Raw genomic sequence first — 20,728 nt, 5'->3', positions numbered from 1 at the left:
CAACGTAAAGCGTAGGCTGACGTGTGGAATGTTCGACGCAGCACGGAAGCTGCTTCTTCACCAATGACCGCTAGAAGGGTTGTACGGCCGATCACATTTTCCTGGTCTCCAGGTGACTAGGTTACACCGTGTCGAGCTCAGCGTCGGTCATCATTCGCTACTAGGGCCCTTGCTAGCAGGGGGGCCATGCTGACAGGGGCTACTATGACAGAGAGACGTTATTTTCCGGTTTTGGTATTAGCTCGAGCCTACTATAGGAGTCAGCGAAGAGCTTTAGAAATAATGGAACATATGGAGAAGAACACAAACAATAGCTGGCTACTCATTGGAAGGATCAGAAGCACTAATGTATTCACCATATTATCTTCGATAGAGGATAGATTAAGACTTGATGTTGATGCTCGTGCAACTGTGGCGGCTTGTGTGGAACAGACACCGGAAGGGCCGTTCCGCCCTTTGACAAGCCCAACTGGCCTGAGCCTTCTGGTCAACACATACGGCGTGTGTGGTGTCGATCGCGGACATCTTCGGCATACGTGCCCTGTCGGATTTTCCGGTCCTCGGCACCCTGGAGGTGGAACTGATGAGGCTGATTCGTCTGTTCGTGTATGAAAGTCTAGGGTAGGTCTATGGGGGGGGGACAACCAAGCCCACCTCGATAGACGAACTCGAAAAGACTGCTTGGCAGTGGGTAATAGACAGCCTCTTAAAATCTCTGTTAAGGACGGGAATATGGCGGGGACTCCGTCACGGCGTAGCCGTCTACTCATCTAATGCTAATTAGTCAAGAGAATTATAGTAGCTACAACGTGCGTAGTGTCTTGGCTGGCTAGGGAGCCGTCCCTTGGTCCCTCAAGCTTAGCCCCAGAGAACGGGCTCAAGCGATTTGTTTAGCGTAGTGCACGGCGTGCTCCAATTTGCTGTTGCTAGCTTCCTAAGAGGTTAGTTGCAGCGCTTCGAATGTTAGTGAGCGCGCCGGTCTTATCAGATGATAACGCGTTGGAGCAGCGGGAGCATTCCGTACGAGATTGGAGAAGAGTGCCGTCCAGTGCCCACAAGACATACCCAAAGTGCCCCCCCACTTCGACGAATCAGGGAGGTGGCGGAGTTATGGCAATGTTGTTTGTTGTTGTAGGTGTGTAATCTGGTCGATGAGTTTGTACATCTCACCGTGTTTACTGGAGGGTAAAGGTGTGGTCCATATCCAGCCATCCGACAGTATACACAGGACTGCGTGGGAAGCCTGCAGCCGTCATCGATTGCCCCTTTTAGTAACCAACAGGGGGATTATCTGCAAGACAATATGCAGACTCATGCCCCGGGCAGACTTGAACAAATTAAGACTGCCCGCCATGGACCGGAAGTGCGCTCGGGCTCAGATCGTCCGACGGGGATACTGGAGGTTGTGAAGACCCAATTTCCCAGTTTCTTGGAGCGGGTCCAAAGTGGATGATGGGATTACCTAAGGTAGGTGACTTGACAGCCTCAGGCAAGGCTGATTTGGTTTCGGGTTCGGGTTCGACACCTGATCTATCACCTCTGTTATTTTTGATGATGGCGCAGGAGAAACCTAAACCCCAAAGTGGAATGTGTATCGGTGATCTTCGTGACATCCACAGCAATCACAGTGCATGTTTCAAGTGCTAGGCATACCGCAGGCCTCCTCTCTCAGGTTTGCAAGTCGAGATGAGGTAAGCTGATCATGTTTGTCATGCCACCCTTTCCCTTCCCCCCTGGCTCCTATCTTATGCGAGGGTACGGGGTTTCGAATAGATGAAAGTGATTACCATCTCGCGTGGTACAGAGTTGTTCATCAAACCTTCGGGGTGCGGATCATCAGATCCTACCTCGATGTCATCGATTCTCTTGTGTTCAAAGTTGATCCTCTCATGAGATTCCTGAATTCTAAGGCTTTGCGAGAGGAACTTTTTAGACTGCGGATCACGTTCCCGCTTCTGTAGCCCCAAACTGTAAATCCTCCAGATGGCCTTCTCCTTCCATGGCCTCTCGATGGTAGATAGATACATCCTCCGGGAGTCTGGAGGGGGTCCGGAAGATGGTTAGCCTCCGGAGACCGGCGTGCAGTGTCCCCCCTCCCACCCATTCCAGGGAAGATCCAGATCCTGCTGTCCTCGAGCCGGACCGGGGCAGAATCTGGCTCCGGCAGCCATAACCCACCGACGGATTCCACTTTTTGCCGAGAGTCCGACGAACTTAACCTGATCAGTATAGTAACTCTTTCGGGCAAAAGACATGGATAAGCAACAAGCTGTAAACCTATGGGTTGTCATGGAAGCGTTTCAGAATCATCAGCAACAAGGGCAGTTTTTTTCCGACGCAATGATGACTGCAGAAGCCATCGTCACTCTGCATGGCTAGTGTTGTCTGGCATCGCACATGCTTCACACGGCATCCCTCGCGAGATGACCGCAGCGCCCGGTGTTGCGCTAGAAATTGTACTTTACCACTAAGACACGCCCTAGGCATTCGATGCTTACTATTCTGAACCAGGGTTGCATCTAGTAGCGGGCTCCGTGAATGACCTGTTGGCCAATTAATCCCTAGACTGGCGGTTAGTATGATTATCATATTCCATCCCAGGCTAGTCCATATGTCGGTTTGGAGGAGATGGTGGGGGAGGCAACTGGCACATGACAGCTCTCGATCGCCTAGTACTGATTAAGGATCTCGTAGTCTACTAGAATGGGTATGTTGCCAATATAATCATAAAGTCGTGTGCATGCACATCAATAGTATAACAGAGACGGGAGGCTCTATTCTGCATCACCATTGGTCTGTTCGTATAGAGCATCTGTGGGTGGATACCCTGTGGTACTGTCAAGTTATTCACTTCATTTCCTGATGCAGCACCTATTATGGAGCGGCCGTAATTGACTCTGTTTCCTGTTTCGAGCCGTCATGGTAGCACGAGCCGCCGGTGGGCAGGGGGCCAGTCCAGGGCTGCTAACCCAGTGGTTCCTTCTTCCTTCCCCACAATTCGACCACGTTGTCGACTCCTAGCTTTCCCTCGTGGCATGAGAGGTCGGGTTATGTCATTAGCGACGGTGTTTTTTGTGCTAGTGTTCGTATCCTTGCTATCATCTTTGTCTCAAGACCCGTCCCATCGATTTGTATGCCGCATACAGAGGCGTTGCCAACGACGTAGATTAGGCAGAAACTCTTGCTCCCAGTCTCAGTGACATTGTTTCTAGAGGACTCTTATCAGGAATACTACTCCCCAAGCACCTGTCTCAGGTATCAGCAGAGAATATCTCAGATGATTCCGGCGAAGTCTCCTAGGTGCAATGAGAGCCAATGAAGCCCAGCTGATTGTCATGGCTGGTACGCCAGTGGATATAAACAAACGTGACCTTGTCCCAGGCAGAAAGGGTGGGAGAATATTGATTACCCTGTATGGATTCCGAATGGTTGCTCAATTGCCCGACTCATCATCATTCTGTGAGGGATCACAATCCTAGCATGGGGGACCCGCCACGTGAAGGTCTGAGAGCCAATGTGGGCTGCGGGCGGCCTGGTGTCATGGCGATGCATGATGGACCTGGTGTCTAGGCCTGAGGCACAGGTTTCCTATCGAGTCTGCAGTAGCTAAGCCGCCTCCTGCATTTCAATTAGTTGCTTCAATTAGTTGCTTGACGAATATTCACGGGACCCGCCCTCCTAGAATGGACCACTAGCAAATTTCTCCGATATGGCACCTTGCAGCCCCTCATCAGAATCGAGGGGCTTCAGATACACAGTTCTGCTCTTACTGTTTCCATTCCTATGACAAGCGGTGTGAACTCTCTCAACTTGTACTCTTAGAATGACCTTATTTGGTTCCAGTCCTAAGTTGAGATGATTTGTTAAGGCAATAAATTTGTAGAACCCATTTCTGATGAAGTTCGTTGAATTGTGGTGTCATGTATCACCCAGTTGGCGTCTGTCGGGGGAAGTATACCACCCCTGCTTAGGGTAGTTTCCCGAAGAATCCCGCTTATCAAGGGCGAACGAGCTTCTCCTGTGGTGTGGTGGAAATCAGACCATGTTGTCGATCCCGGACACATGGCCGCCAGGATAATCCGTGGCTTAATATCAGACCTGCCATCTGTCATCCATATTAAACACCCTATAATAATCGGTATTATTATTGAGAGGAATGGCTGAATTTGTGACGGGCAATTTCGGTATGGATCTGCCTCTATGCCTATTCCAGTCGCACTTACTCTAAAATGAGACCCAGCCACAACTCCATTGACGGAACGGGAGTGCCGCGAGTCCGCAACTTTCGTCTCCGATGGGGACAAGAAAGGTGACCCAGGCTCGTATTACACCCGTTACTCTTTTGTGGGCTAGGCTGGGCTCTATCTCGCGGCGTTTACTGCATTTGCTGTATCGCGTTCTATACCGAAAAGGGGTGTTTGTCTCGGTTATGAGATCACCATTCAAAATTTGAGCTAGAACAACTTAATGCTTATTCACTTTTCTGCCCCTCGAAGCGTAAGGCAGAATGCAGTTCGAAGCACTTTGATCCACGACCTGAAACAAGCTAGAAGCCCATGTGAAGGTCAGAATGACAATGGCCCCCATGCTTGTTGGAACCTCTACCTCCTCGAAAGGATGCACGAAGCGAAAGCATTCTTTGTTCCACAGCGCTAGGCATTTGTGTACCTAGTAGGGACTATCTAACGGTGTTAGGATTTCAGTAAGGAGGCCTGAGGTAGCATCATCCCAAGGCTCCCTTGCTCGGAGAAGACGCTACGGAATGCTTCCACAATAGCAGCCTATGGGTGGCCTAAGCATCTAACCCATACAGCTGTGTGTAAGGGGAATACACCGTCTTGTTACACGAGTGGGTCTCCAACACACTGATTTCCCAAATAGGTTAATCTTCTACAACACCATTCAGCTCCGTTCATCACATCGCTACCACAACGAATTGCTTGCTCACTGAACCTAACGACCAACACGACTTTCCAACATTGCTCTAGAGATCTGATTGTTCATGTCTCGTCTGAGCAGTGAGTAAGAGTTTGCCCCTGAAAAGCTGGTCCCTGAGGATGGTCATATGGTAAGGATGTAGAGTGCTTATCTCGGCTATTCCTTTCATCCTCCTTTCTCTGGAAACTTCGTCTTCATCTTCATCTGCTGGTGCTAAGGCTTCCTCCCGTTGTCTGCAGAAACTCCAGGGCCCCCGAGCAAGACCGATGCTTGGTCACGTGGAATTCAGGGTAACTGCATGTACTCCGTACCGACCTTCAGTATCCATGAAACAATCACTTGGCAGGCAGACTCGAATTGACCGGCTAAAATCCGGTACAGTTAGCGATCGCCAACGGAATTAGTAGCCTTAAGACTACCCAATACAGCAACAACCCTGTCGTCGCACGTGAGTAACAAAACAATTCTTCCTACTACTTTCTGGTACTACTGAGGGCCGGGCGCTATGTGAGACCATGGAATAGCGCGCACGTCACCACTAGGCTACTGGTAGATTGCAATTTGCAACACCTCTTTTGGAATCGAGCCAAGAAAAAAATGAAAATGTCAGCAGATACCTGAGGGCCATCTGGCCCCATACAGATAAGACGAGCAACCCTCTCTCTCCCTCTCTCACTCCACAACGCTAGAAGAGGCTCGATCGATTGTCCATGCTATGACAGTGGACACTTGACGGGATCGCTTGAGAGGAGTCACACCCGTTAAGGAAACAGTATAGATCATCTCCAGCTAGCGGGGCGCCGTTGAGAGGCTTTGCTGCCCGCCAGGCGGTTGAGGAAATGAACAAGGCTCCCCGTGACAATAAATGATCTTAACCTGAATACATAGGGTCGCGTCAGTTCGCAAATCTGGTCCAATAGGAAGCATGACTGAAGCTGCAGATGGGATATAATTAGGAGTGTTTTGCATATGGTTTTCCCGCAGTTGGAATCTTGTTACAGCCGGGTTTCTTATTCTGACATTGCATTTGTCGACAAGTGGCCCGGGCGGCTATCTATCGGGCAAGCAAATGTCCTGGAAACCGTCGTATGGTGGTATGTGCCGCAGTACCACCAACTGAATTGAACCCTATCGCTTTCGTACGGGATGTCAATTGACAATTTCAAATGGTCAAGGTGGGTCGCCCCACTTGGTCCACGTTTAGCTTGGATGGAACTTTGGCCAGTGTGGCCCGTGGAGTACGGAATAGCCCGATCTTATAAGCCTTTTCCTCTTTAGCCTAAGGACCTTGGCTAGCTCCCTGAATTTGGCAGCCCGTCTCCAAAGTGGACCGTCGGATGGGGGGTTGCTTGTGAGGCTTTGATGAAAAGCCTGAGGAGCGACACCGGGGCTGGCTTGCTTGTTGGGCTATCCTGGTAAGTCAAGTCTCTGCCCACTACTTTAGCCTGCTTAAGTCTGGAGTTGGCTCGAAAACTAGAGGGCAGCAGACCTGGCCAGAATACTTTGGGCCCTCCATGTCATAAACGAGCCCCCCAATCATGAGGCTCAGACACCCAACAACTTCCCCAAATTTGTGCAGTGATGGTGTTCGACCTTCAGGCTCTGCATGATGTTCTTTCTCCTTATCAACAATATCCACCCTCATTATCGTAAACCCCATACTGCCTTGCCTCTAATAGATACTGAGACAGACACCCCTGCGCAATACTCGCACGTCACCTCCACCATGTCAGCAAATTAATATAATACTAGTAATAGTAGCACTGCAGCAGGGGTAAGAGAACGGTCTAGGGGAAGGAATAGCCATGTGGTTGGCGGTCTTAGCTTGCCAACCTCTTGATGATACCATCTGTTTGGGCAGTATAATGGGGAGTAGTATAGGTGGGAAACAAGTAAGTAGCTACAACACATCTACTACACTACACCACACCGGACCACAACGGCCATCATCCGAACCCATCAGCATTCCACAATGCAATGTATGACTCGTATCTTCATAGCTGACGGGATCGACTGGGATCGAATCCTGAGCCATGTGCACAGGGTATTGTTGCCCAGGAGTGGGGTACCCCTTTCTTTTCCCCCTCTTTTCTCCATATCCGTCTCCGTGATCCCGTCCGTCTCCTTCCTCCTTCGCACGAGTATGAAGAGTCCGGTTCCGCTAATTAATTTGTTTTTCTCGTGAGGGAGTGTGCCTCTGGCAGAGTTACCCGAGAAGCCTAACTTTCCCTTTTCTGATTTTCTCGTGCCGGCCGGGACTGGAGATCGGGAAAACCATGGCTCAGCTTATGCAAGTGGAGTCTGGTAGTAGAAAAACCAACAACAAACGGAGCCGTTGTAGTATGAGTACTCAGTTGGTCAGTCAGTTAGACTTGAATTAGACGAACGAGGTAGGTTAGATGTTTTCATTTTTCATTGGTAATTTTTTTTTTTTTTTTCCCTTTTCGTCCTATTTCCCTGCCGAGAAAATTCGACGATACAGGGCGGGTTCTTCTTCAACCCCAATCTGCAGTGTGCCTCAGCCGCAACACCACCAGGACTTGCTAGTCAAGTTGTCGCTTGAAGGGGAAAGGGATGTTGGCCTTATGGCGGCTGTCATTTGCCCGTTCGCCCAACGGGCCCCATAGTAACGATGGATTTAACCAAGCCTAAAGAGGGAAACCCATCGTTCCTGCCAAGTGAGTATGACAAAAACGCCCTGCCGCTTTTTCTCTCTTTACTTTTCTTCCTATTTGGTCTTGTCTGACTGTTTATTTTATTTCATCTTATTTTCTTTCCCTACCGGATCAATTAAATTGAACTGAAAAATCCTGATCGGGAAAGAGATGACAGGAATGGATCCATTCCACTTTCTGATTCCCACTTTTTGTAAAGACACACTGGCAGCGTCGGTTAGCCTCGCTGGGGAGAGCGGATTCACGGTTCCGTCTCCATCTGACCTGGTGGAAGTCAAAGTAGTAGTCTAAGTCTAACATAGCCATGGTAGCAGGGCTAGTCCTGAGTGGTTGCTTGCTGTGATCACCCTACAAACTGATCATCAAACTGCAGTGCACTGGCTCTCTCGCTTACCTGCTTTAGGTACATTTTTTTTTCTCTCCCTCCCTCCCTTGGTGCAGAGCCTGAAGGAGATTGGACGATAATCGCATTGTCGTATTTATTTTTATCTCTGATTATTCTTAATATTATTATTGCTGTTATTATTATTATCTGCACGATTTATTCTCATGATTTTTTCATATTACCATAATATTACATTTAATTCTCCAATTTATTCTATTTACTATTTCGTTACTATGCTTCCAAATCATTTCCCACCTTCGCTTTCCCCGGCGATCGCTCGGGAAGGACTAAAAAATACCAAGTTAAGTAATTAAGTAGTAGTTAGTGGTTCAACCCAGGTCTAGCCTCATCCAGTGGTGCTTCTATATCACTTTTGCTTTGCTCCCTCCAATCTATCCACCCTGACAGCCTCTCCGCCACCATTCCGCCCGTTTCAGATCGTCACTTTACTTCTTCTTTTTATTTTTTACCCCATCCTAATCTCACTGCCCCAATCCGGCCTGCAGATGCGAGGCATTTTCCCTGCCTCATCCGTTCTGATCTCACCCTGGTCTGTTCCCCAATTCTGTTAGTATAGCTGCATCACAGCCCACCTCCCACTCTAACCCCCAATCTCCACACTTACCACATGTCTATCCCGTTCCTGACAAGTTCTGGGTCTGTTACAGAATGATCAGGGGATAGCCTCCTTCAGGAACCAAATCCTATATCAATCGCTCACTCGCCAATCTGAATCCTGTCTATCTTCACTCCATCACAACCAACTCTATAAGATCAAAGCCTCTTCCTGCCTCTTCATCCTTCAGACTCCAACAACTCAAACCTCAAACAACTACAACTACTCTCAACCCTACTCCTGCTACTACAACATCGGATACCTTCTACAACACCTTCAGATACACCAAGCAGGCAGACAAACTTGAACAATGCGTCGAAGCACTACTCAGTCGGAGATCCCTCTCCCTATCACCTACACTCCAACTACGCATCGCATCAGCAAAGCGAAGAAGGGAAAGCGTGTGCATGCTTGCGAATACCCCGGCTGCAACAAGGTTGGTACCACGAGGATGCTGTCGCACAGACTTGGAAACAAGCTGACCCTTCAATTCAGGTCTTCACCAGAGCCGAGCACCGAAGGTAAGCCGTTGCACTTGTGCCGCAATAATCTTGCTTTAATGGTATGCTAACCAAATCTTACAGACGCCATGAGCTGAACCACAACCCTGAAGCCCTATTCCGCTGTACCCACAGCCATTGCAAAAAGGCATTCCACCGCCCTGACCTTCTCGCCCGCCACATGGAAAGACAGTAAGTACTTCCTGCCACAAAGGCTTGCTTGTCACCTTTACTGACTGTTACCTCCAGCGAATTGGAAGCACAGATGGACAGGACTGCCCAATGGCACCAGCAGAGCCGGACTCCCATCATCTCTGAGCCTTATGTCCCTGCCACCACGTCTATGCCCTCAACTCAAACACCGTACCTGGCCGTCACCCAACCGCACAATGCCATGTCGGTTGGTGCCCTCGTGGCGCCTGCCATCCACCCTGACCTCTCCAATGACTGCGGCTTGATGTGGAATAGTGTCGAAATTACATCTGGACACCAGACTCCTTTGTACCAAGGCCCCCATCAGATTCACGAGTCCGTAGAAGACAGTCGGTACTACGCTACCCCGGAAACGTGCCCGTCTCCTCTCTCGGATGGCACTTCCCTATCAGTGCACTCTCACTCCCGTTCGTCTGTCGTCTCCACACCGGTTACGGTCGCTGAGCCGTATCCCGAGAGCCTCATGGAACCCGACCTGACTTCCTCGCCAATGTCCATGCAGTCGAATATGCGCTGCTGGGAACAGCCAGACACCAGCCTTCCGTCCCTAAGCATGATGCCCCTTCCTCTCACCGAAAGCCTCCTTCATCCGGTATGTCAATCAGAGAGGTATCCACCAGGAAACCATCGCTAATTACCCATTGCAGTCTATCCACTGCCACTATCCATCGCCCAGCTGGTCAGCGAGCCCAAGCCTGACCTACGAGGAACACGCCCTCCCTCCCTCCTCGTACCCACCCGCAATGAACTGGAAGTCATGGGCGATATGAGCAATAAAAAAGCCAACAGGCGGTGATAATTTTCATCTATTCACCACCGACGACAGGCCGGTGCCTAATAAGGGCTTATGAGCCATGTTCCAATACGACTGATACGCTAATACTCGCTCCCGTTTGGACGACACGCAGTGATATGTATGCATATCTCTGGTACTTCTAATCTGTGCGGACCGAGAATAATGCGACTGCACGAGAAGAAGAGAACCACGCAGCATCACCGTCAAGCCGGTCTCGCACCGTTCAAATGAACTATAATACGACATTAATGCCGCCACGCATTGACGTTGGCATTACCAGGCCCATGAGGCCACGGGAACGAGCCACCAAAGAAAAGGGTGGCCTCATCCCATTATTGATCTGTGTATCCATCCTTGTTATCATTTCCTTTGTCTATCTGCACATATTTCCTTTGTTCTGGAGAAAAAAGCCCTGGTCTGCGATTTGGCTACCCGGCTACTGGATGGCGTCCATTTGGGATCTTTATGATTGATTATATACCCATGCTGTGTGGCTTTCTTATTTCGCAACGTGCACTGATTGTCCATATGTCATGTTATACTTATTGAGTTATGCTAGCTTGATAGTTTCTTTTTTTTGTTGTGCCTTGATGTTTTATCTGAGCCAATGATGTTTTCTATATTATTTTTTTGTTCTTTCCTATGCAACCCTGTACAATGTGCTGCTCTTTTCCTTATAGAATACTTTTTTTGTATACTAGTATAGACTTCACTTCTTGCTGCAAGACCTATCTATTTCACACCTTACTTCCGATAATCTTTCTCATAATTTTCCTGATAATTCATCTGTTAGTTCGTCTGATATTGTTCCTCATGATTTATTCTGGTTAGGTAACTTGGTTTGAAGAACTGGATCTTGGTTTCAGAAGACTCTGAATTGCTGGTAAGCCTTTTACTGTGTAGTACATGAGGTTCTTGACAATAACACTGGCAAAGATACTCTGCTCGAAATAATCTGGGAGATGCTGATATTCATGATTCCAGGAATGATCCAATGTTGACTGCTGCTAGACATAATGATCAAGCCATCAAATTACCTGGGTTTATCTCGCTAGATGAGACTGCATCTCAGCCAGAAACCTCTGAAATATCCAGGATACCAAGTCGCGTTCACATTCTATCTTCGCCTACCAGCAAGTACGCTACATAAGCCCTTGGCAATTACTTCATCTATCTAACGATCGTAAAGTCATTTGACACTCCACAGCTCATCTTCGGCCGGAATGACTCTCCAACACCATCCGCACCAGCTTCTATGCTGTCCCCGCTCCTCTCTAGTAAGATACTCGCCTGTTTCACGCTCATCTTCATGCTCTACTACGCAAGCACCCACCGTGACTCGTTTTTTCGCCTTGTGTTTGACGCGGCCTCCGATGCCGATAATCTCCTGTCGAAAGTAGCCCGGTTCTTCTTCCTCACGATGCTCCCAGCCGTCATGGGCGTGATTGTGGTGTCGTGGAGGACTCTGGCTGTGGCGATGTTCATAGTAGCGACCATAGTCAGGGGGGCTCCCTGAGGCTTCGTCCGCTTCGCATTCTACCTCTAGCTCAATTTCTTGGGCTGCGAGGCAATCTTCTCCTCTACCGCACTTGACGCCTTGGCAGCCTTCTCCAATCCCAGTGCCGAGGCCACCAAGATAGGTACTATAACGGGTGCGCCACGTCCATACCCGTCGGTAGGTGGTATCGCTGCTGCGTACTTGGTGTCCGCATTGATGACAAAGCCATATAGCATCATCGCAGGAGCAAGGCGTACGTTGGAACGCCGAGATTATGGACTGAGGAGGCTGTGAAGGCGCATGTGTGTAGATGTTCTGTGGATGAGCATGTTCGTAGGGTTGCTCGATAAGCTCATTCAGAGGGGCCGTGCGACAAGTGGTGCAGAGACGACGAATGCGGTGTCTGAGCATGTGGCTGGATGGAGGCTTGATAACGCAATTCTACATGGTACAAGTATCAGTATTGGAATGGGACGACACAGAGCTTGGTGGAGCAGACTCACCCGGCACACAACCTTGGAACATCGACGGCATTCGGCCACCATATCTCGGGCGCATTTAGAGATTTTGCCACTGGTCAGGCGTCCGGAGCTTCTGGCATTCTGGCTGAGCAAACGCATAACCGACTTGACGCTGTCGGGAATGCAAGCTCCGCTGTCCAACATGTCCGATAGTGTTTCGATATACTCATTCTCACAACGCAAGGTCTGCTTAACCAGCTGCGGGCGATAGGGAGACAGGTTGGCGTGGAATTGACGACATGTTCGTGAAAGGGCGTGTAGAGTATTCAAATCCACCGAGCGAGCAATTGCTTTGATAATCCTGTATCCGCAGTCAGCACACCATACCGAACCAGACACTGGAGCGGCCTGGTTCAAAGTGTCTCATACGGATAGCAGCTCAGAGCAGCTGAGAAAGCGTTCCGATTTGGATCTTGTTGTGGCGCTTTAGAGATGGGAGAAATGCTGTGTAACGGGTCTGCGGAGCGATCACTGTCCGCGGATACATCCGCTGCACGATGCGGCTCGTCCGGTTTGACAGGTAATAGTTCGGATAACCCAGGCTTTTTGGGTTCTATGTAGGGATGTAGGAAGGGATTGGAGGGACCCGAGATATGATGCGGGCTAAGCGCATCGTCGTCGAAGTCAATGAAAACCACCATCCTGTTCGAGGGAAGTATATATGGCACAGGCGGAGGGGAAAGAGATGCACAGGTTCCGAAGAGGCTTGCTAACCGGCAGCAACCTGAATGAACGAGCAGCAAGAATTGAGCACTAGAATGAGACAGGCAAGCCAGATCAGTCTAGCTGGGCCATTATAAGTATATCAAACGTCCAAAGAAGCACCAGAAGCCTGTTGAAGGCTACAGTGGGATGATACGGCAGGGAAACATCCAGCTCCGCTCCGTATTCGGCGCGGGTCCTGAAGATCAACAGCAGTGGTTCGTCTCGGCGATCGAGAACCCGTGGGCGATTTGGCTGGGTCAGATGGGGAATCCCAACGGGGAACCGAAACCTTCAGGGCGGTCCTTATATTATATTCGAGGCAGACGAGTCATATCCAACACGCCTCGTGGAAGAGATAGATCGGGAACGATGTTGGTTGCATCGATTTCTCCCAACGTCATGTCATGCTTTGTTGGGGTCACGCGTCGGCCGCCAGTCAGGTGTCACGCCTTTCCTCTTCGGGAAGGTGCATCTCTCTCTCTCTCTCTCTTTCCTCCGCTCCTCCGCATTTGCTCGGCTTCTCCCTTCTTCCACTTTCTATTGCAATATTAGACTCAATGAAGTGAATGAAGGTGGCATCATTATAGTCAGAACTCTGTAATACACATTCTATGTTCTATCAACTCAATTGGCCGTGGATGGTACCTCTACGCCTAAGGATGGACTCGAGCATCTCCCCTCTACGGCGGCCAAAAGGAGGGGCGAGACTCATCTTACCCCACCAGGCAGTTGGAGTCATTCTTTCTATCTTATCGGGGAAGTCGGGGCATTTTCCGAGGATAACTGATCGCCTCTATCGTATCCCTTAGCCGAATCCTTAGGACAAATCTACTTCTTGCCTCGTGTTTCTTCCTCCTTCTCTACTATTTGACTTTCTGCTCAAATTTCCTTCGCGAGACCCTTCCCGCATCGCAGACACACCCCGATCACGCCATCAAGATGCCATTGAACTCCAAAGCTGTCTATTCTCGGCTCAACCCCGATTTTGTCCCTTTCGCGAGCCGGAGAAGTACTGTGCATAGCACAAAAGGAATTGTAACGTGTACTCAGCCACTGGCAGCCGCCGCAGGCCACAGAATCCTGAGTGAAGGAGGCAATGCCGCCGTACGTTCTTGAGGAACCCCACCATCTTCTGAGATGTAATGCTGACTTTGGTAAAAGGATGCTGCTGTAGCTGTCGGTCAGTAGAATAAGTGACTTTTGGGAGAAGATGAAACTAAGAGAAATGTGTCTACTAGCTGCGGCATTGAATATTACAGAGCCCTCATCCACAGGCATCGGTGGAGACATGTTCTGCCTCTTCTATGATGCCAAAACGAAGAAGGTCCATTCACTGAACGGCTCTGGTCGCTATCCTGCCAATGCGACCCTCGAAAAGGTCAGGAAAGACCTGAACCTTGGTCCTGAGGAGTCTGGAAAAATACCAATGACCAGCGTCCTCGCTGTGTCTACTCCCGGTGCAGCGGCAGGGTGGGTTGATACTGTGGAAAAGTTTGGTAGTGGAAAACTTTCTCTGGAGCAGATCTTGCGTCCTGCTATCGAACTTGGTGAGGAAGGCTTTCCTGTCTCAGAGCTGGCATCTTTCTTTGTAAGCACACCATTCTCTTCGTCCGACTTGTACAACAAGCTGACTCCCTGCAGTGGCACGAAAGCGAGCATCTGATTCGCGCAGCATCGCCAAACTACCATGAGATGCTCAAAGCTGACCCGAACGCTGAAAACGGTGTTCGGAGCCCTCTCCCCGGAGAAATCCTGAAAAACCCCACACTGGCTAAGACATTCCGAGCGCTTGCCGCAGAGGGAAAGAAGGGCTTCTACGAAGGACGTGTTGCAGAAGAACTTGTCAAAGTCGTTCAGGACCTGGGAGGCTATATCACCCTGGAAGACCTGAAATTCCACGCCGAAACCGGAAGCCAGGAAACAGAAGCCATCTCCCTCAAATTCACCGGTCAGGATATTGTCGAGAAGCAGGCCGCCGGTACAACCGGCGAGGCTAACCAGGGAGTGGAGATATGGGAGCATCCACCAAACGGACAGGGCATCGTGGCTCTCATGGCCTTGGGTATCCTCGAGGAACTAGAGCGCACAGGAAAGATCCCAAAGTTCACCGAGGCACAGCACAACTCCGCCGAATATCTACACGCAATCATTGAAAGCCTTCGCATTGCATTTGCCGATGCGTCCTGGTGGGTCACCGATCCCGATGTGGAAAAGGTCCCAAGCAAGGAACTTATCTCCCGCGAATATCTCGCGGAACGTGCCAAACTCTTCAACCCTGATAAGGCGTCCGATATCCTTGACCATGGCAGTCCAGCCCACAACCACTGTGACACGGTATACTTCGCAGTTACAGACAAAGAAGGAAACGGTATCTCCTTCATCAACAGCAACTATGGTGGATTCGGAACATGCATCATACCCAAGGGATGCGGATTCACCCTCCAAAACCGGGGTGCCAACTTTTCACTGACCCCCGGACATCCGAACGTTCTGGCCCCGCGCAAGCGACCCTACCACACTATTATCCCTGCATTGATCACCAATGTGTCCGACGGATCTCTTCACTCGGTATATGGAGTGATGGGCGGCTTCATGCAACCACAAGGTCACGTCCAGGTCCTCCTTAATATGCTTGCATTCAACTACCACCCTCAAGCTGCGCTCGATTCCCCTAGAATCTGTATCTCCGCTGGGAACGCCGATGAGGGAAAGCCCATCGACAGAACAGTCTATGTGGAGGAAGGTGTCAGCGATGCTGCGGTTGAGGGCCTGAAGAAGTTGGGACATCAGGTTGAGGTTCTGACCGGATGGAAGAGAGGCATGTTTGGCCGTGGACAAATCATTCGTTGTCACTACGATGATGGGAAGCTGGTGTACAGTGCTGGTAGCGACTTGAGAGGTGATGGAATGGCGATTCCAGCCCTGTGAAGTCCTACTCCGGTAGTTCAGAACCTCCTTGTTACGAGCCAAGACGATACGTATCCTAGAATGTGCTAATGCAGCCTAGATGAATTTGATTCAGAGATATTCCACAGCGCGCTTAGAATCCCAGAAGTTGAGAGGAACAAGAGTAGAAAAAGAAAACCCCCCCGCTAATTACCATACGCTTCATCGCAGAAATAGCACTTTTCAAAGAGGGAAGAGAAGAAAACATTAGAAGTAATATATAAGTCCACGTATAGAAAAGACAGTCATATGGAATCATCACAATCATCAATTGCATGCAGCATACATCAAACGTAAGATACATGAGAATAGAACCGAAATAGGCTAAAATGCTTTCATAAAAAAGGTCACAAGCACCCCGAACCATATGCTATTCCCGCTGATGCATGCAGGCTGTGAATCTGCTGCGCAAAAATTGCAAAGCAAAATGGACAAAAGAAAACAAAGAAAATAAATAAATACATCGAGCTGACAGAGAGAGAGAAAGGTAGAAAGCGAAGGACAGCATTACCACAAGGGTAAATGAGTTTGGTTCCCATGCAAACTATCATCAGTGAGCAGCAATCGCACCCAAGAGAGTCTTCAGCTTGGAAGGTCCACTGGGTGGAGGAGACGGCTCGCGTCGATGTCTGTGATGACGATGGCGATGTTCTCCGCTACTACGGTGAGGACGACGTTGCTCGGGTTCCTCCCTTGCCCTTGCTTCCTGCTCCATCTCCATCCTCTTGCGCTCTCTGCGAGCTTCACGCCGAGCTCGAGCTTCTTCGTCGTCCTCGGGACGTGGGCGACTGGAGCGCTCACTGCTGCTCTTGCCTTCTTGCGACTGACGTTGACTCTGGTGGGAGGATGACCTTCTCTCACGATCTTTGTAGACGTTAGCGGAGGCCTTGGCAGCGTTGATCTTCAGAAGTGGGCCATTGGTGTCTGACTGACCCTCCATATACTTCAGGAAGAAGCGAGGCTTGGGTTCTGTAGATTGGGTGTGGCGCGACGACGAGCTGCTCTTGCGCTCGCGGTCTTGGCTTCCAGAGTGATCTGACCGTGGGTGTGACCTGGTGGGTGCGCTCTCTTTACCGCTCAAAGAACGTTCGGATTGTTCCAAATTCCTTGATCTTGCGCTTCGCTCAGAGCGCCTTGCGCGTTCTCGCTCCCGCTCCCGTTCAAGTTGTTCACGTTGTTCGCGCTCGCGTTCGCGCTCTCGGTGTCTGCGCTCACGCTCTTGTTGTTTGCGCTCTTGCTCTTGTTGCAGACGCTCTTGTTCTTGTTGTCTGCGCGCGCGTTCTTGCCGTCTTTGCTCGCGCTCGCGCTCACGCTCGAGCTCACGTTGGCGTTCGTACTCTCGTTCCCGTTCCCGTTTCCGCTCGTCGCGATCCCGGTCACGCTCCCGCTGCCTGTCCTTTTCCCTCTCACTTCCACGGTCCGAAGAGCGACGCTCTTTCTCGATCACCTGAATCTTTTGCTTCTGCTTCTCTTCGTGCATCTTCTTGGAGTCCTGTAAAGCTTGCGCCCATCGACCCATGATACTAATACGCTCACCCTTTCGCCTTTGTGAGCGATGACCATCAGAAGAGCTCCTAGACTCCTTCCGATCATAGTCAGCGTCGGCTGATCTTCTGTGCTTCCTCTGTGAATCTTTACGGTGGACTGCTGCGGTGACGGCGGCGGCGGCTGTGGCCCCGGCTATGGCCCCGCCTAGAATTTCTCCCCTTGAAGAACCGTTAGCTTCGGTTTCTTCTGACGGCTCTAAGCTCGGATCTGCTTCATATCCTTCGCTTTCGCCCTGTTCTTCCGGCGGGGGTGCTGCGACTTCTGATGCCTCGATAGGAACGGCCCTCTCAGCAGGCGCTATATCATCTTCTGCCGGTCCTGGTCCATTGACTGAACCCGGTTCGTCAGCAGGTGCAGGATCTTCTGCGGGTACTTCAACAGGAGCGGAGTCTTCAGTGGCAGCAGGCTCTTCAGCCGGGGCGGCGACTGCCACATCAGCCTCCTCCGCAACGGGCTCTTCTGCAGCAGCAGGTTCCTCCATGGCGGCAGGCTCCACGGCGGCAGGCTCTTCTACAGCAGCAGGCTCTTCCACAGCAGGAGTAGCTTCTTCCGCTGGAGCAGGTTCTCCAGGCTCCTCGACCGGGGCCGGCTCTTCTGCAGCAGGAATAGCCTCTTCCACAGCGGCAGGTTCCTCCACAGCAGCAGGTTCCTCCACAGCAGCAGGTTCCTCCACAGCAGCAGGTTCCTCCACAGCAGCAGGTTCCTCCACAGCAGCAGGTTCCTCCACAGCAGCAGGCTCTTCAGACGGGGCGGCGGCTTCCGCAGCAGCCTCCTCTGCAACGGGCTCTTCTACAGCAGCAGGTTCCTCCACCGCAGGTGGATCTTCTTCCGCTGGAGCAGGCTCTTCAGGCTCCTCCACCGGGGCAGGCTCTTCTACAGCAGGAATAGCCTCTTCCGCTGTAGCAGCTTCTTCGACCACAGCGGTTTCTTCAGCAGGGGTAGCTTCTTCCACTTCAGGCTCCTGCCCCGCGGCAGGCTCATCTACTGGAGCGCATTCTTCCGCTGCAGCGGGTTCGTCAACAGCTCTTTCAGCGGGAACCTCTTCCACAGATGAAGACTCTTCTGCTGGCGGTTGTGCTTCGGCGGCAGTGTTCTCCTCGGGAGCAGGTTCTTCAACCGAAGCTGGCTCTTCTTCGACCGGTGCGGGCTCCTCAGCAGCGGGCTCCTCCGCGGCGGCAGGTTCCTGGACAGCGGGTTCCTCAACAGTCTCATCAACTGGGGCAGGCTCTTCGGCCGGAGCGGGCTCTTCAGTGATAGGCTCCTCGGCGGCGGGTTCCTCGGTGGCGGGCACCTCGACAGCTTCTTCGATGGGTGCAGGATCCTCAGCCGGTACTGATTCTTCAACGGCAGCCTCAGCTTCAGGTTCATCGGCAGCAGCAGGTTCCTCAATCGCGGGCTCCTCAGCGACAGGCTCCTCAGCAGCAACTTCCTCTTCAGCAGCCTCCTCTACTGGAGCAGACTCTTTAACTGGGGAAGTCTCCTCAGGCGCAGGTTCAGGAGGTGTCTCATCTGGGGCTGGAGGTTCTTCAGCTGCAGGTTCTTCAGCGATAGGTTCTTCTGCAGGAGCGGATTCTTCGGGCACCGCTTCTGTGGCCGGCTCTTCGGCGGGAGCTTCTTCAGGAACTTCACCGACACGCTCTTCTGCTGGCACTTCCTCAGTCGATGGTGTCTCTTCAGGGGCCGCTTCTTCTGTTACTTGCTCGGGTTCTTCGACATGAACTGGCTCTTCTGTTGGTGCATCTTCAGCGGCGAGATCAGCAGGAGACTCTTCAGATTCCGGTGCGGCACCCTCGGCATCTTCGTTCGGAGTCGCTTCTTCGACTGCGGCCTCAGCGGCCGGGACTTCCTCTGCTACGGCCTCCGCGGGAGGCTCCTCTGCAACTACTTCCTCGGTCGGCTTTTCGTCAGCTGGCTCTTGAGCATCTACCGGTTCATCCTCGCTTGCTGGTTCCGGAGTAGTCTCCGCTGCCGCTGGAGTTTCATTGGTAGGCTCTTCGACTGACTCCGAAGTCGTGGCTTCCTCAGGAGGTACCCCCTCGTTTGCTGGCTCCTCCGCGGCGGGTTCGGATGCAGGTTCTGCTGCTTCTGTAGATTCCTCAGCCGGTACGTCTGCTGTATCATCCGCGGTGGGCTCTTCAGCCGGAGGTTCTTCTGCAACACTCTCTCCGGCGGGTTCTTCCACGACAGCGGCTTCCTCAGCAGGTGTCTCGGCGGGTGTCTCGGTAGGTGTCTCAGCAGAGTCTTCTTCAGCGACAGGTGATTCGGTAGATTCTTCGGCTGGCGCTTCGCCGGAGTCAACTTCTGCTGAGGCCTCATCGGTTATTTCAGGCTGTATGGACTCTTCAGGTGACTCTTCGGGGGGAGCGGCCGGTTCTTCCGGTGCCTCTTCAGTTGCATTTGCTGGCTCTGCTTCGGGTTCAACGTTGGCATTATCCGCCGCTAAATCTTCTGTCGGCTCTGGAGTTCCCTCGTCTGCTGGCGCTTCATCCGCAGTTTCTGTGGTGTCGGGACTAGGTTGTTCCTCTGGAGTTTGATTCTCCTGTCCTTCTAGGGCGACAGGGGTTTCCGTGGATTCTGGCGCAGGCTCGGGTTGTCCTTCAGCCTCATGCTCTTGAGCCTCCTCCGTGTCTGCAGCCGGTTCTTCGGGCGATGCATCGCTGCTGTTGGCTTCGTTGCCCTCGTCGTTGCTAGGAAGCTCAGCAGGGGGCTCAGCCTCGCCCTCTTGACTCTCTGCCGGTGGCTGTTCTGTTGCGTTCTCCCCGTCCTTATCAACGTCGTTCAAGTCGGCCGTCGTTGCTTCCGCTGGCGTTTCCTCATCCCCGGATTTAACGTCTTCAGCCGCTTGTTGTTCGGCTTCTCCTTTTTCGGCTTCGACATTGTCATGTTCTGCAGTAGGATCACATTCTATAAAGTCATCCTCTATGTGTAAGGTCAGCTGACTTTGGAAACTGAGATCAACATCAGGCATACCATTGCTGGGGGCTTCTGTGTTCTCCTCGGGCGGTGTATCATTTACATCTGCCGGCCCAGCGTCTGCTTCGACTGGTTCCGGCTCTATGTCCTTTGGTGCATCTTCAAGAGGTTGATCGCTGGGGGGACTATTTTCCGGCGGTGGGGTGGACTCGTCTGCTTCTGGAGCGGGACTCTCGCCTTCCTCTTTTGTTTCAGCAGTCGTATCGTTGGTATCTTCAGCCTCTGTTGGCGGCGTTGTTGCTTCGGTGGCACCTGATGAAGCTTAGTACAAGGAAGCAAGAGATAAAAACAATCACGTGAGGTGACATTATAACAAGTGTCTCAGGCCAGAAGGTAGTATCATCACAGGCAGGTACAACATACCTTCAGACTCGGGAGACGTTGAGCCACCATCAGCAGGGGCACTATCGGATC

At 51.4% G+C, this 20,728-nt stretch overlaps 5 protein-coding genes across 5 annotated transcripts; 3 read left to right on the top strand and 2 right to left on the bottom strand.

Annotated features, from left to right (window-relative positions):
• Nucleotides 1-8,642: 8,642 nt before the first annotated feature.
• BO85DRAFT_100155 (C2H2 finger domain protein) lies at nucleotides 8,643-10,224 on the top strand. Its single transcript, XM_025653770.1, has 5 exons — nucleotides 8,643-9,050; nucleotides 9,110-9,135; nucleotides 9,199-9,306; nucleotides 9,364-9,919; nucleotides 9,975-10,224. Exons 1-5 carry the CDS (start codon nucleotides 8,925-8,927, stop codon nucleotides 10,095-10,097), a joined length of 939 nt encoding a protein of 312 aa, XP_025512692.1. The 5' UTR covers nucleotides 8,643-8,924; the 3' UTR covers nucleotides 10,098-10,224.
• BO85DRAFT_100156 (uncharacterized protein) lies at nucleotides 10,225-10,681 on the top strand. Its single transcript, XM_025653771.1, has one exon. It carries the CDS (start codon nucleotides 10,351-10,353, stop codon nucleotides 10,594-10,596), a length of 246 nt encoding a protein of 81 aa, XP_025512691.1. The 5' UTR covers nucleotides 10,225-10,350; the 3' UTR covers nucleotides 10,597-10,681.
• A 277-nt stretch (nucleotides 10,682-10,958) lies between these two features.
• On the bottom strand, nucleotides 10,959-13,215 carry BO85DRAFT_471058 (uncharacterized protein). The gene is made up of 3 exons (XM_025662444.1): nucleotides 12,512-13,215; nucleotides 12,125-12,443; nucleotides 10,959-12,062 (listed from the first exon to the last, which is right to left on the bottom strand). The coding sequence occupies exons 1-3, from the start codon at nucleotides 12,781-12,783 to the stop codon at nucleotides 11,313-11,315; spliced, it is 1,341 nt and encodes a 446-aa protein (XP_025512690.1). The 5' UTR covers nucleotides 12,784-13,215; the 3' UTR covers nucleotides 10,959-11,312.
• Nucleotides 13,216-13,419: 204 nt separating this feature from the next.
• On the top strand, nucleotides 13,420-15,831 carry BO85DRAFT_100123 (gamma-glutamyltransferase family protein). The gene is made up of 5 exons (XM_025653769.1): nucleotides 13,420-13,444; nucleotides 13,657-13,951; nucleotides 14,009-14,027; nucleotides 14,086-14,435; nucleotides 14,489-15,831. Exons 2-5 carry the CDS (start codon nucleotides 13,787-13,789, stop codon nucleotides 15,773-15,775), a joined length of 1,821 nt encoding a protein of 606 aa, XP_025512689.1. The 5' UTR covers nucleotides 13,420-13,444; nucleotides 13,657-13,786; the 3' UTR covers nucleotides 15,776-15,831.
• BO85DRAFT_99489 (uncharacterized protein) lies at nucleotides 15,832-16,613 on the bottom strand. The gene is made up of 2 exons (XM_025665835.1): nucleotides 16,541-16,613; nucleotides 15,832-16,261 (listed from the first exon to the last, which is right to left on the bottom strand). The coding sequence occupies exon 2, from the start codon at nucleotides 16,158-16,160 to the stop codon at nucleotides 15,888-15,890; it is 273 nt and encodes a 90-aa protein (XP_025512688.1). The 5' UTR covers nucleotides 16,161-16,261; nucleotides 16,541-16,613; the 3' UTR covers nucleotides 15,832-15,887.
• Nucleotides 16,614-20,728: the final 4,115 nt, after the last annotated feature.

This window comes from Aspergillus piperis (genome assembly GCF_003184755.1).
Source record: "Aspergillus piperis CBS 112811 unplaced genomic scaffold BO85scaffold_18, whole genome shotgun sequence".
Taxonomy (NCBI): Eukaryota; Fungi; Ascomycota; class Eurotiomycetes; order Eurotiales; family Aspergillaceae; genus Aspergillus; species Aspergillus piperis.
Note: the sequence above shows the minus strand (reverse complement) of the source record. Positions and strands in the feature narration are given on the sequence as shown.

Coding starts and splice junctions, on each gene's coding strand:
- BO85DRAFT_100155 (XM_025653770.1), top strand. CDS start 8,925: ATGCGTCGAAGCACTACTCAGTCGGAGATCCCTCTCCCTATCACCTAC. Junction 9,051..9,109: donor AATACCCCGGCTGCAACAAG/GTTGGTACCACG, acceptor CCTTCAATTCAG/GTCTTCACCAGAGCCGAGCA. Junction 9,920..9,974: donor CCGAAAGCCTCCTTCATCCG/GTATGTCAATCA, acceptor TACCCATTGCAG/TCTATCCACTGCCACTATCC.
- BO85DRAFT_100123 (XM_025653769.1), top strand. CDS start 13,787: ATGCCATTGAACTCCAAAGCTGTCTATTCTCGGCTCAACCCCGATTTT. Junction 14,436..14,488: donor CAGAGCTGGCATCTTTCTTT/GTAAGCACACCA, acceptor GACTCCCTGCAG/TGGCACGAAAGCGAGCATCT.
- BO85DRAFT_100156 (XM_025653771.1), top strand. CDS start 10,351: ATGAACTATAATACGACATTAATGCCGCCACGCATTGACGTTGGCATT.
- BO85DRAFT_471058 (XM_025662444.1), bottom strand. CDS start 12,783: ATGGTGGTTTTCATTGACTTCGACGACGATGCGCTTAGCCCGCATCAT. Junction 12,444..12,511: donor GCTGCTCTGAGCTGCTATCC/GTATGAGACACT, acceptor CTGCGGATACAG/GATTATCAAAGCAATTGCTC. Junction 12,063..12,124: donor GTTCCAAGGTTGTGTGCCGG/GTGAGTCTGCTC, acceptor TGTACCATGTAG/AATTGCGTTATCAAGCCTCC.
- BO85DRAFT_99489 (XM_025665835.1), bottom strand. CDS start 16,160: ATGGTTCGGGGTGCTTGTGACCTTTTTTATGAAAGCATTTTAGCCTAT.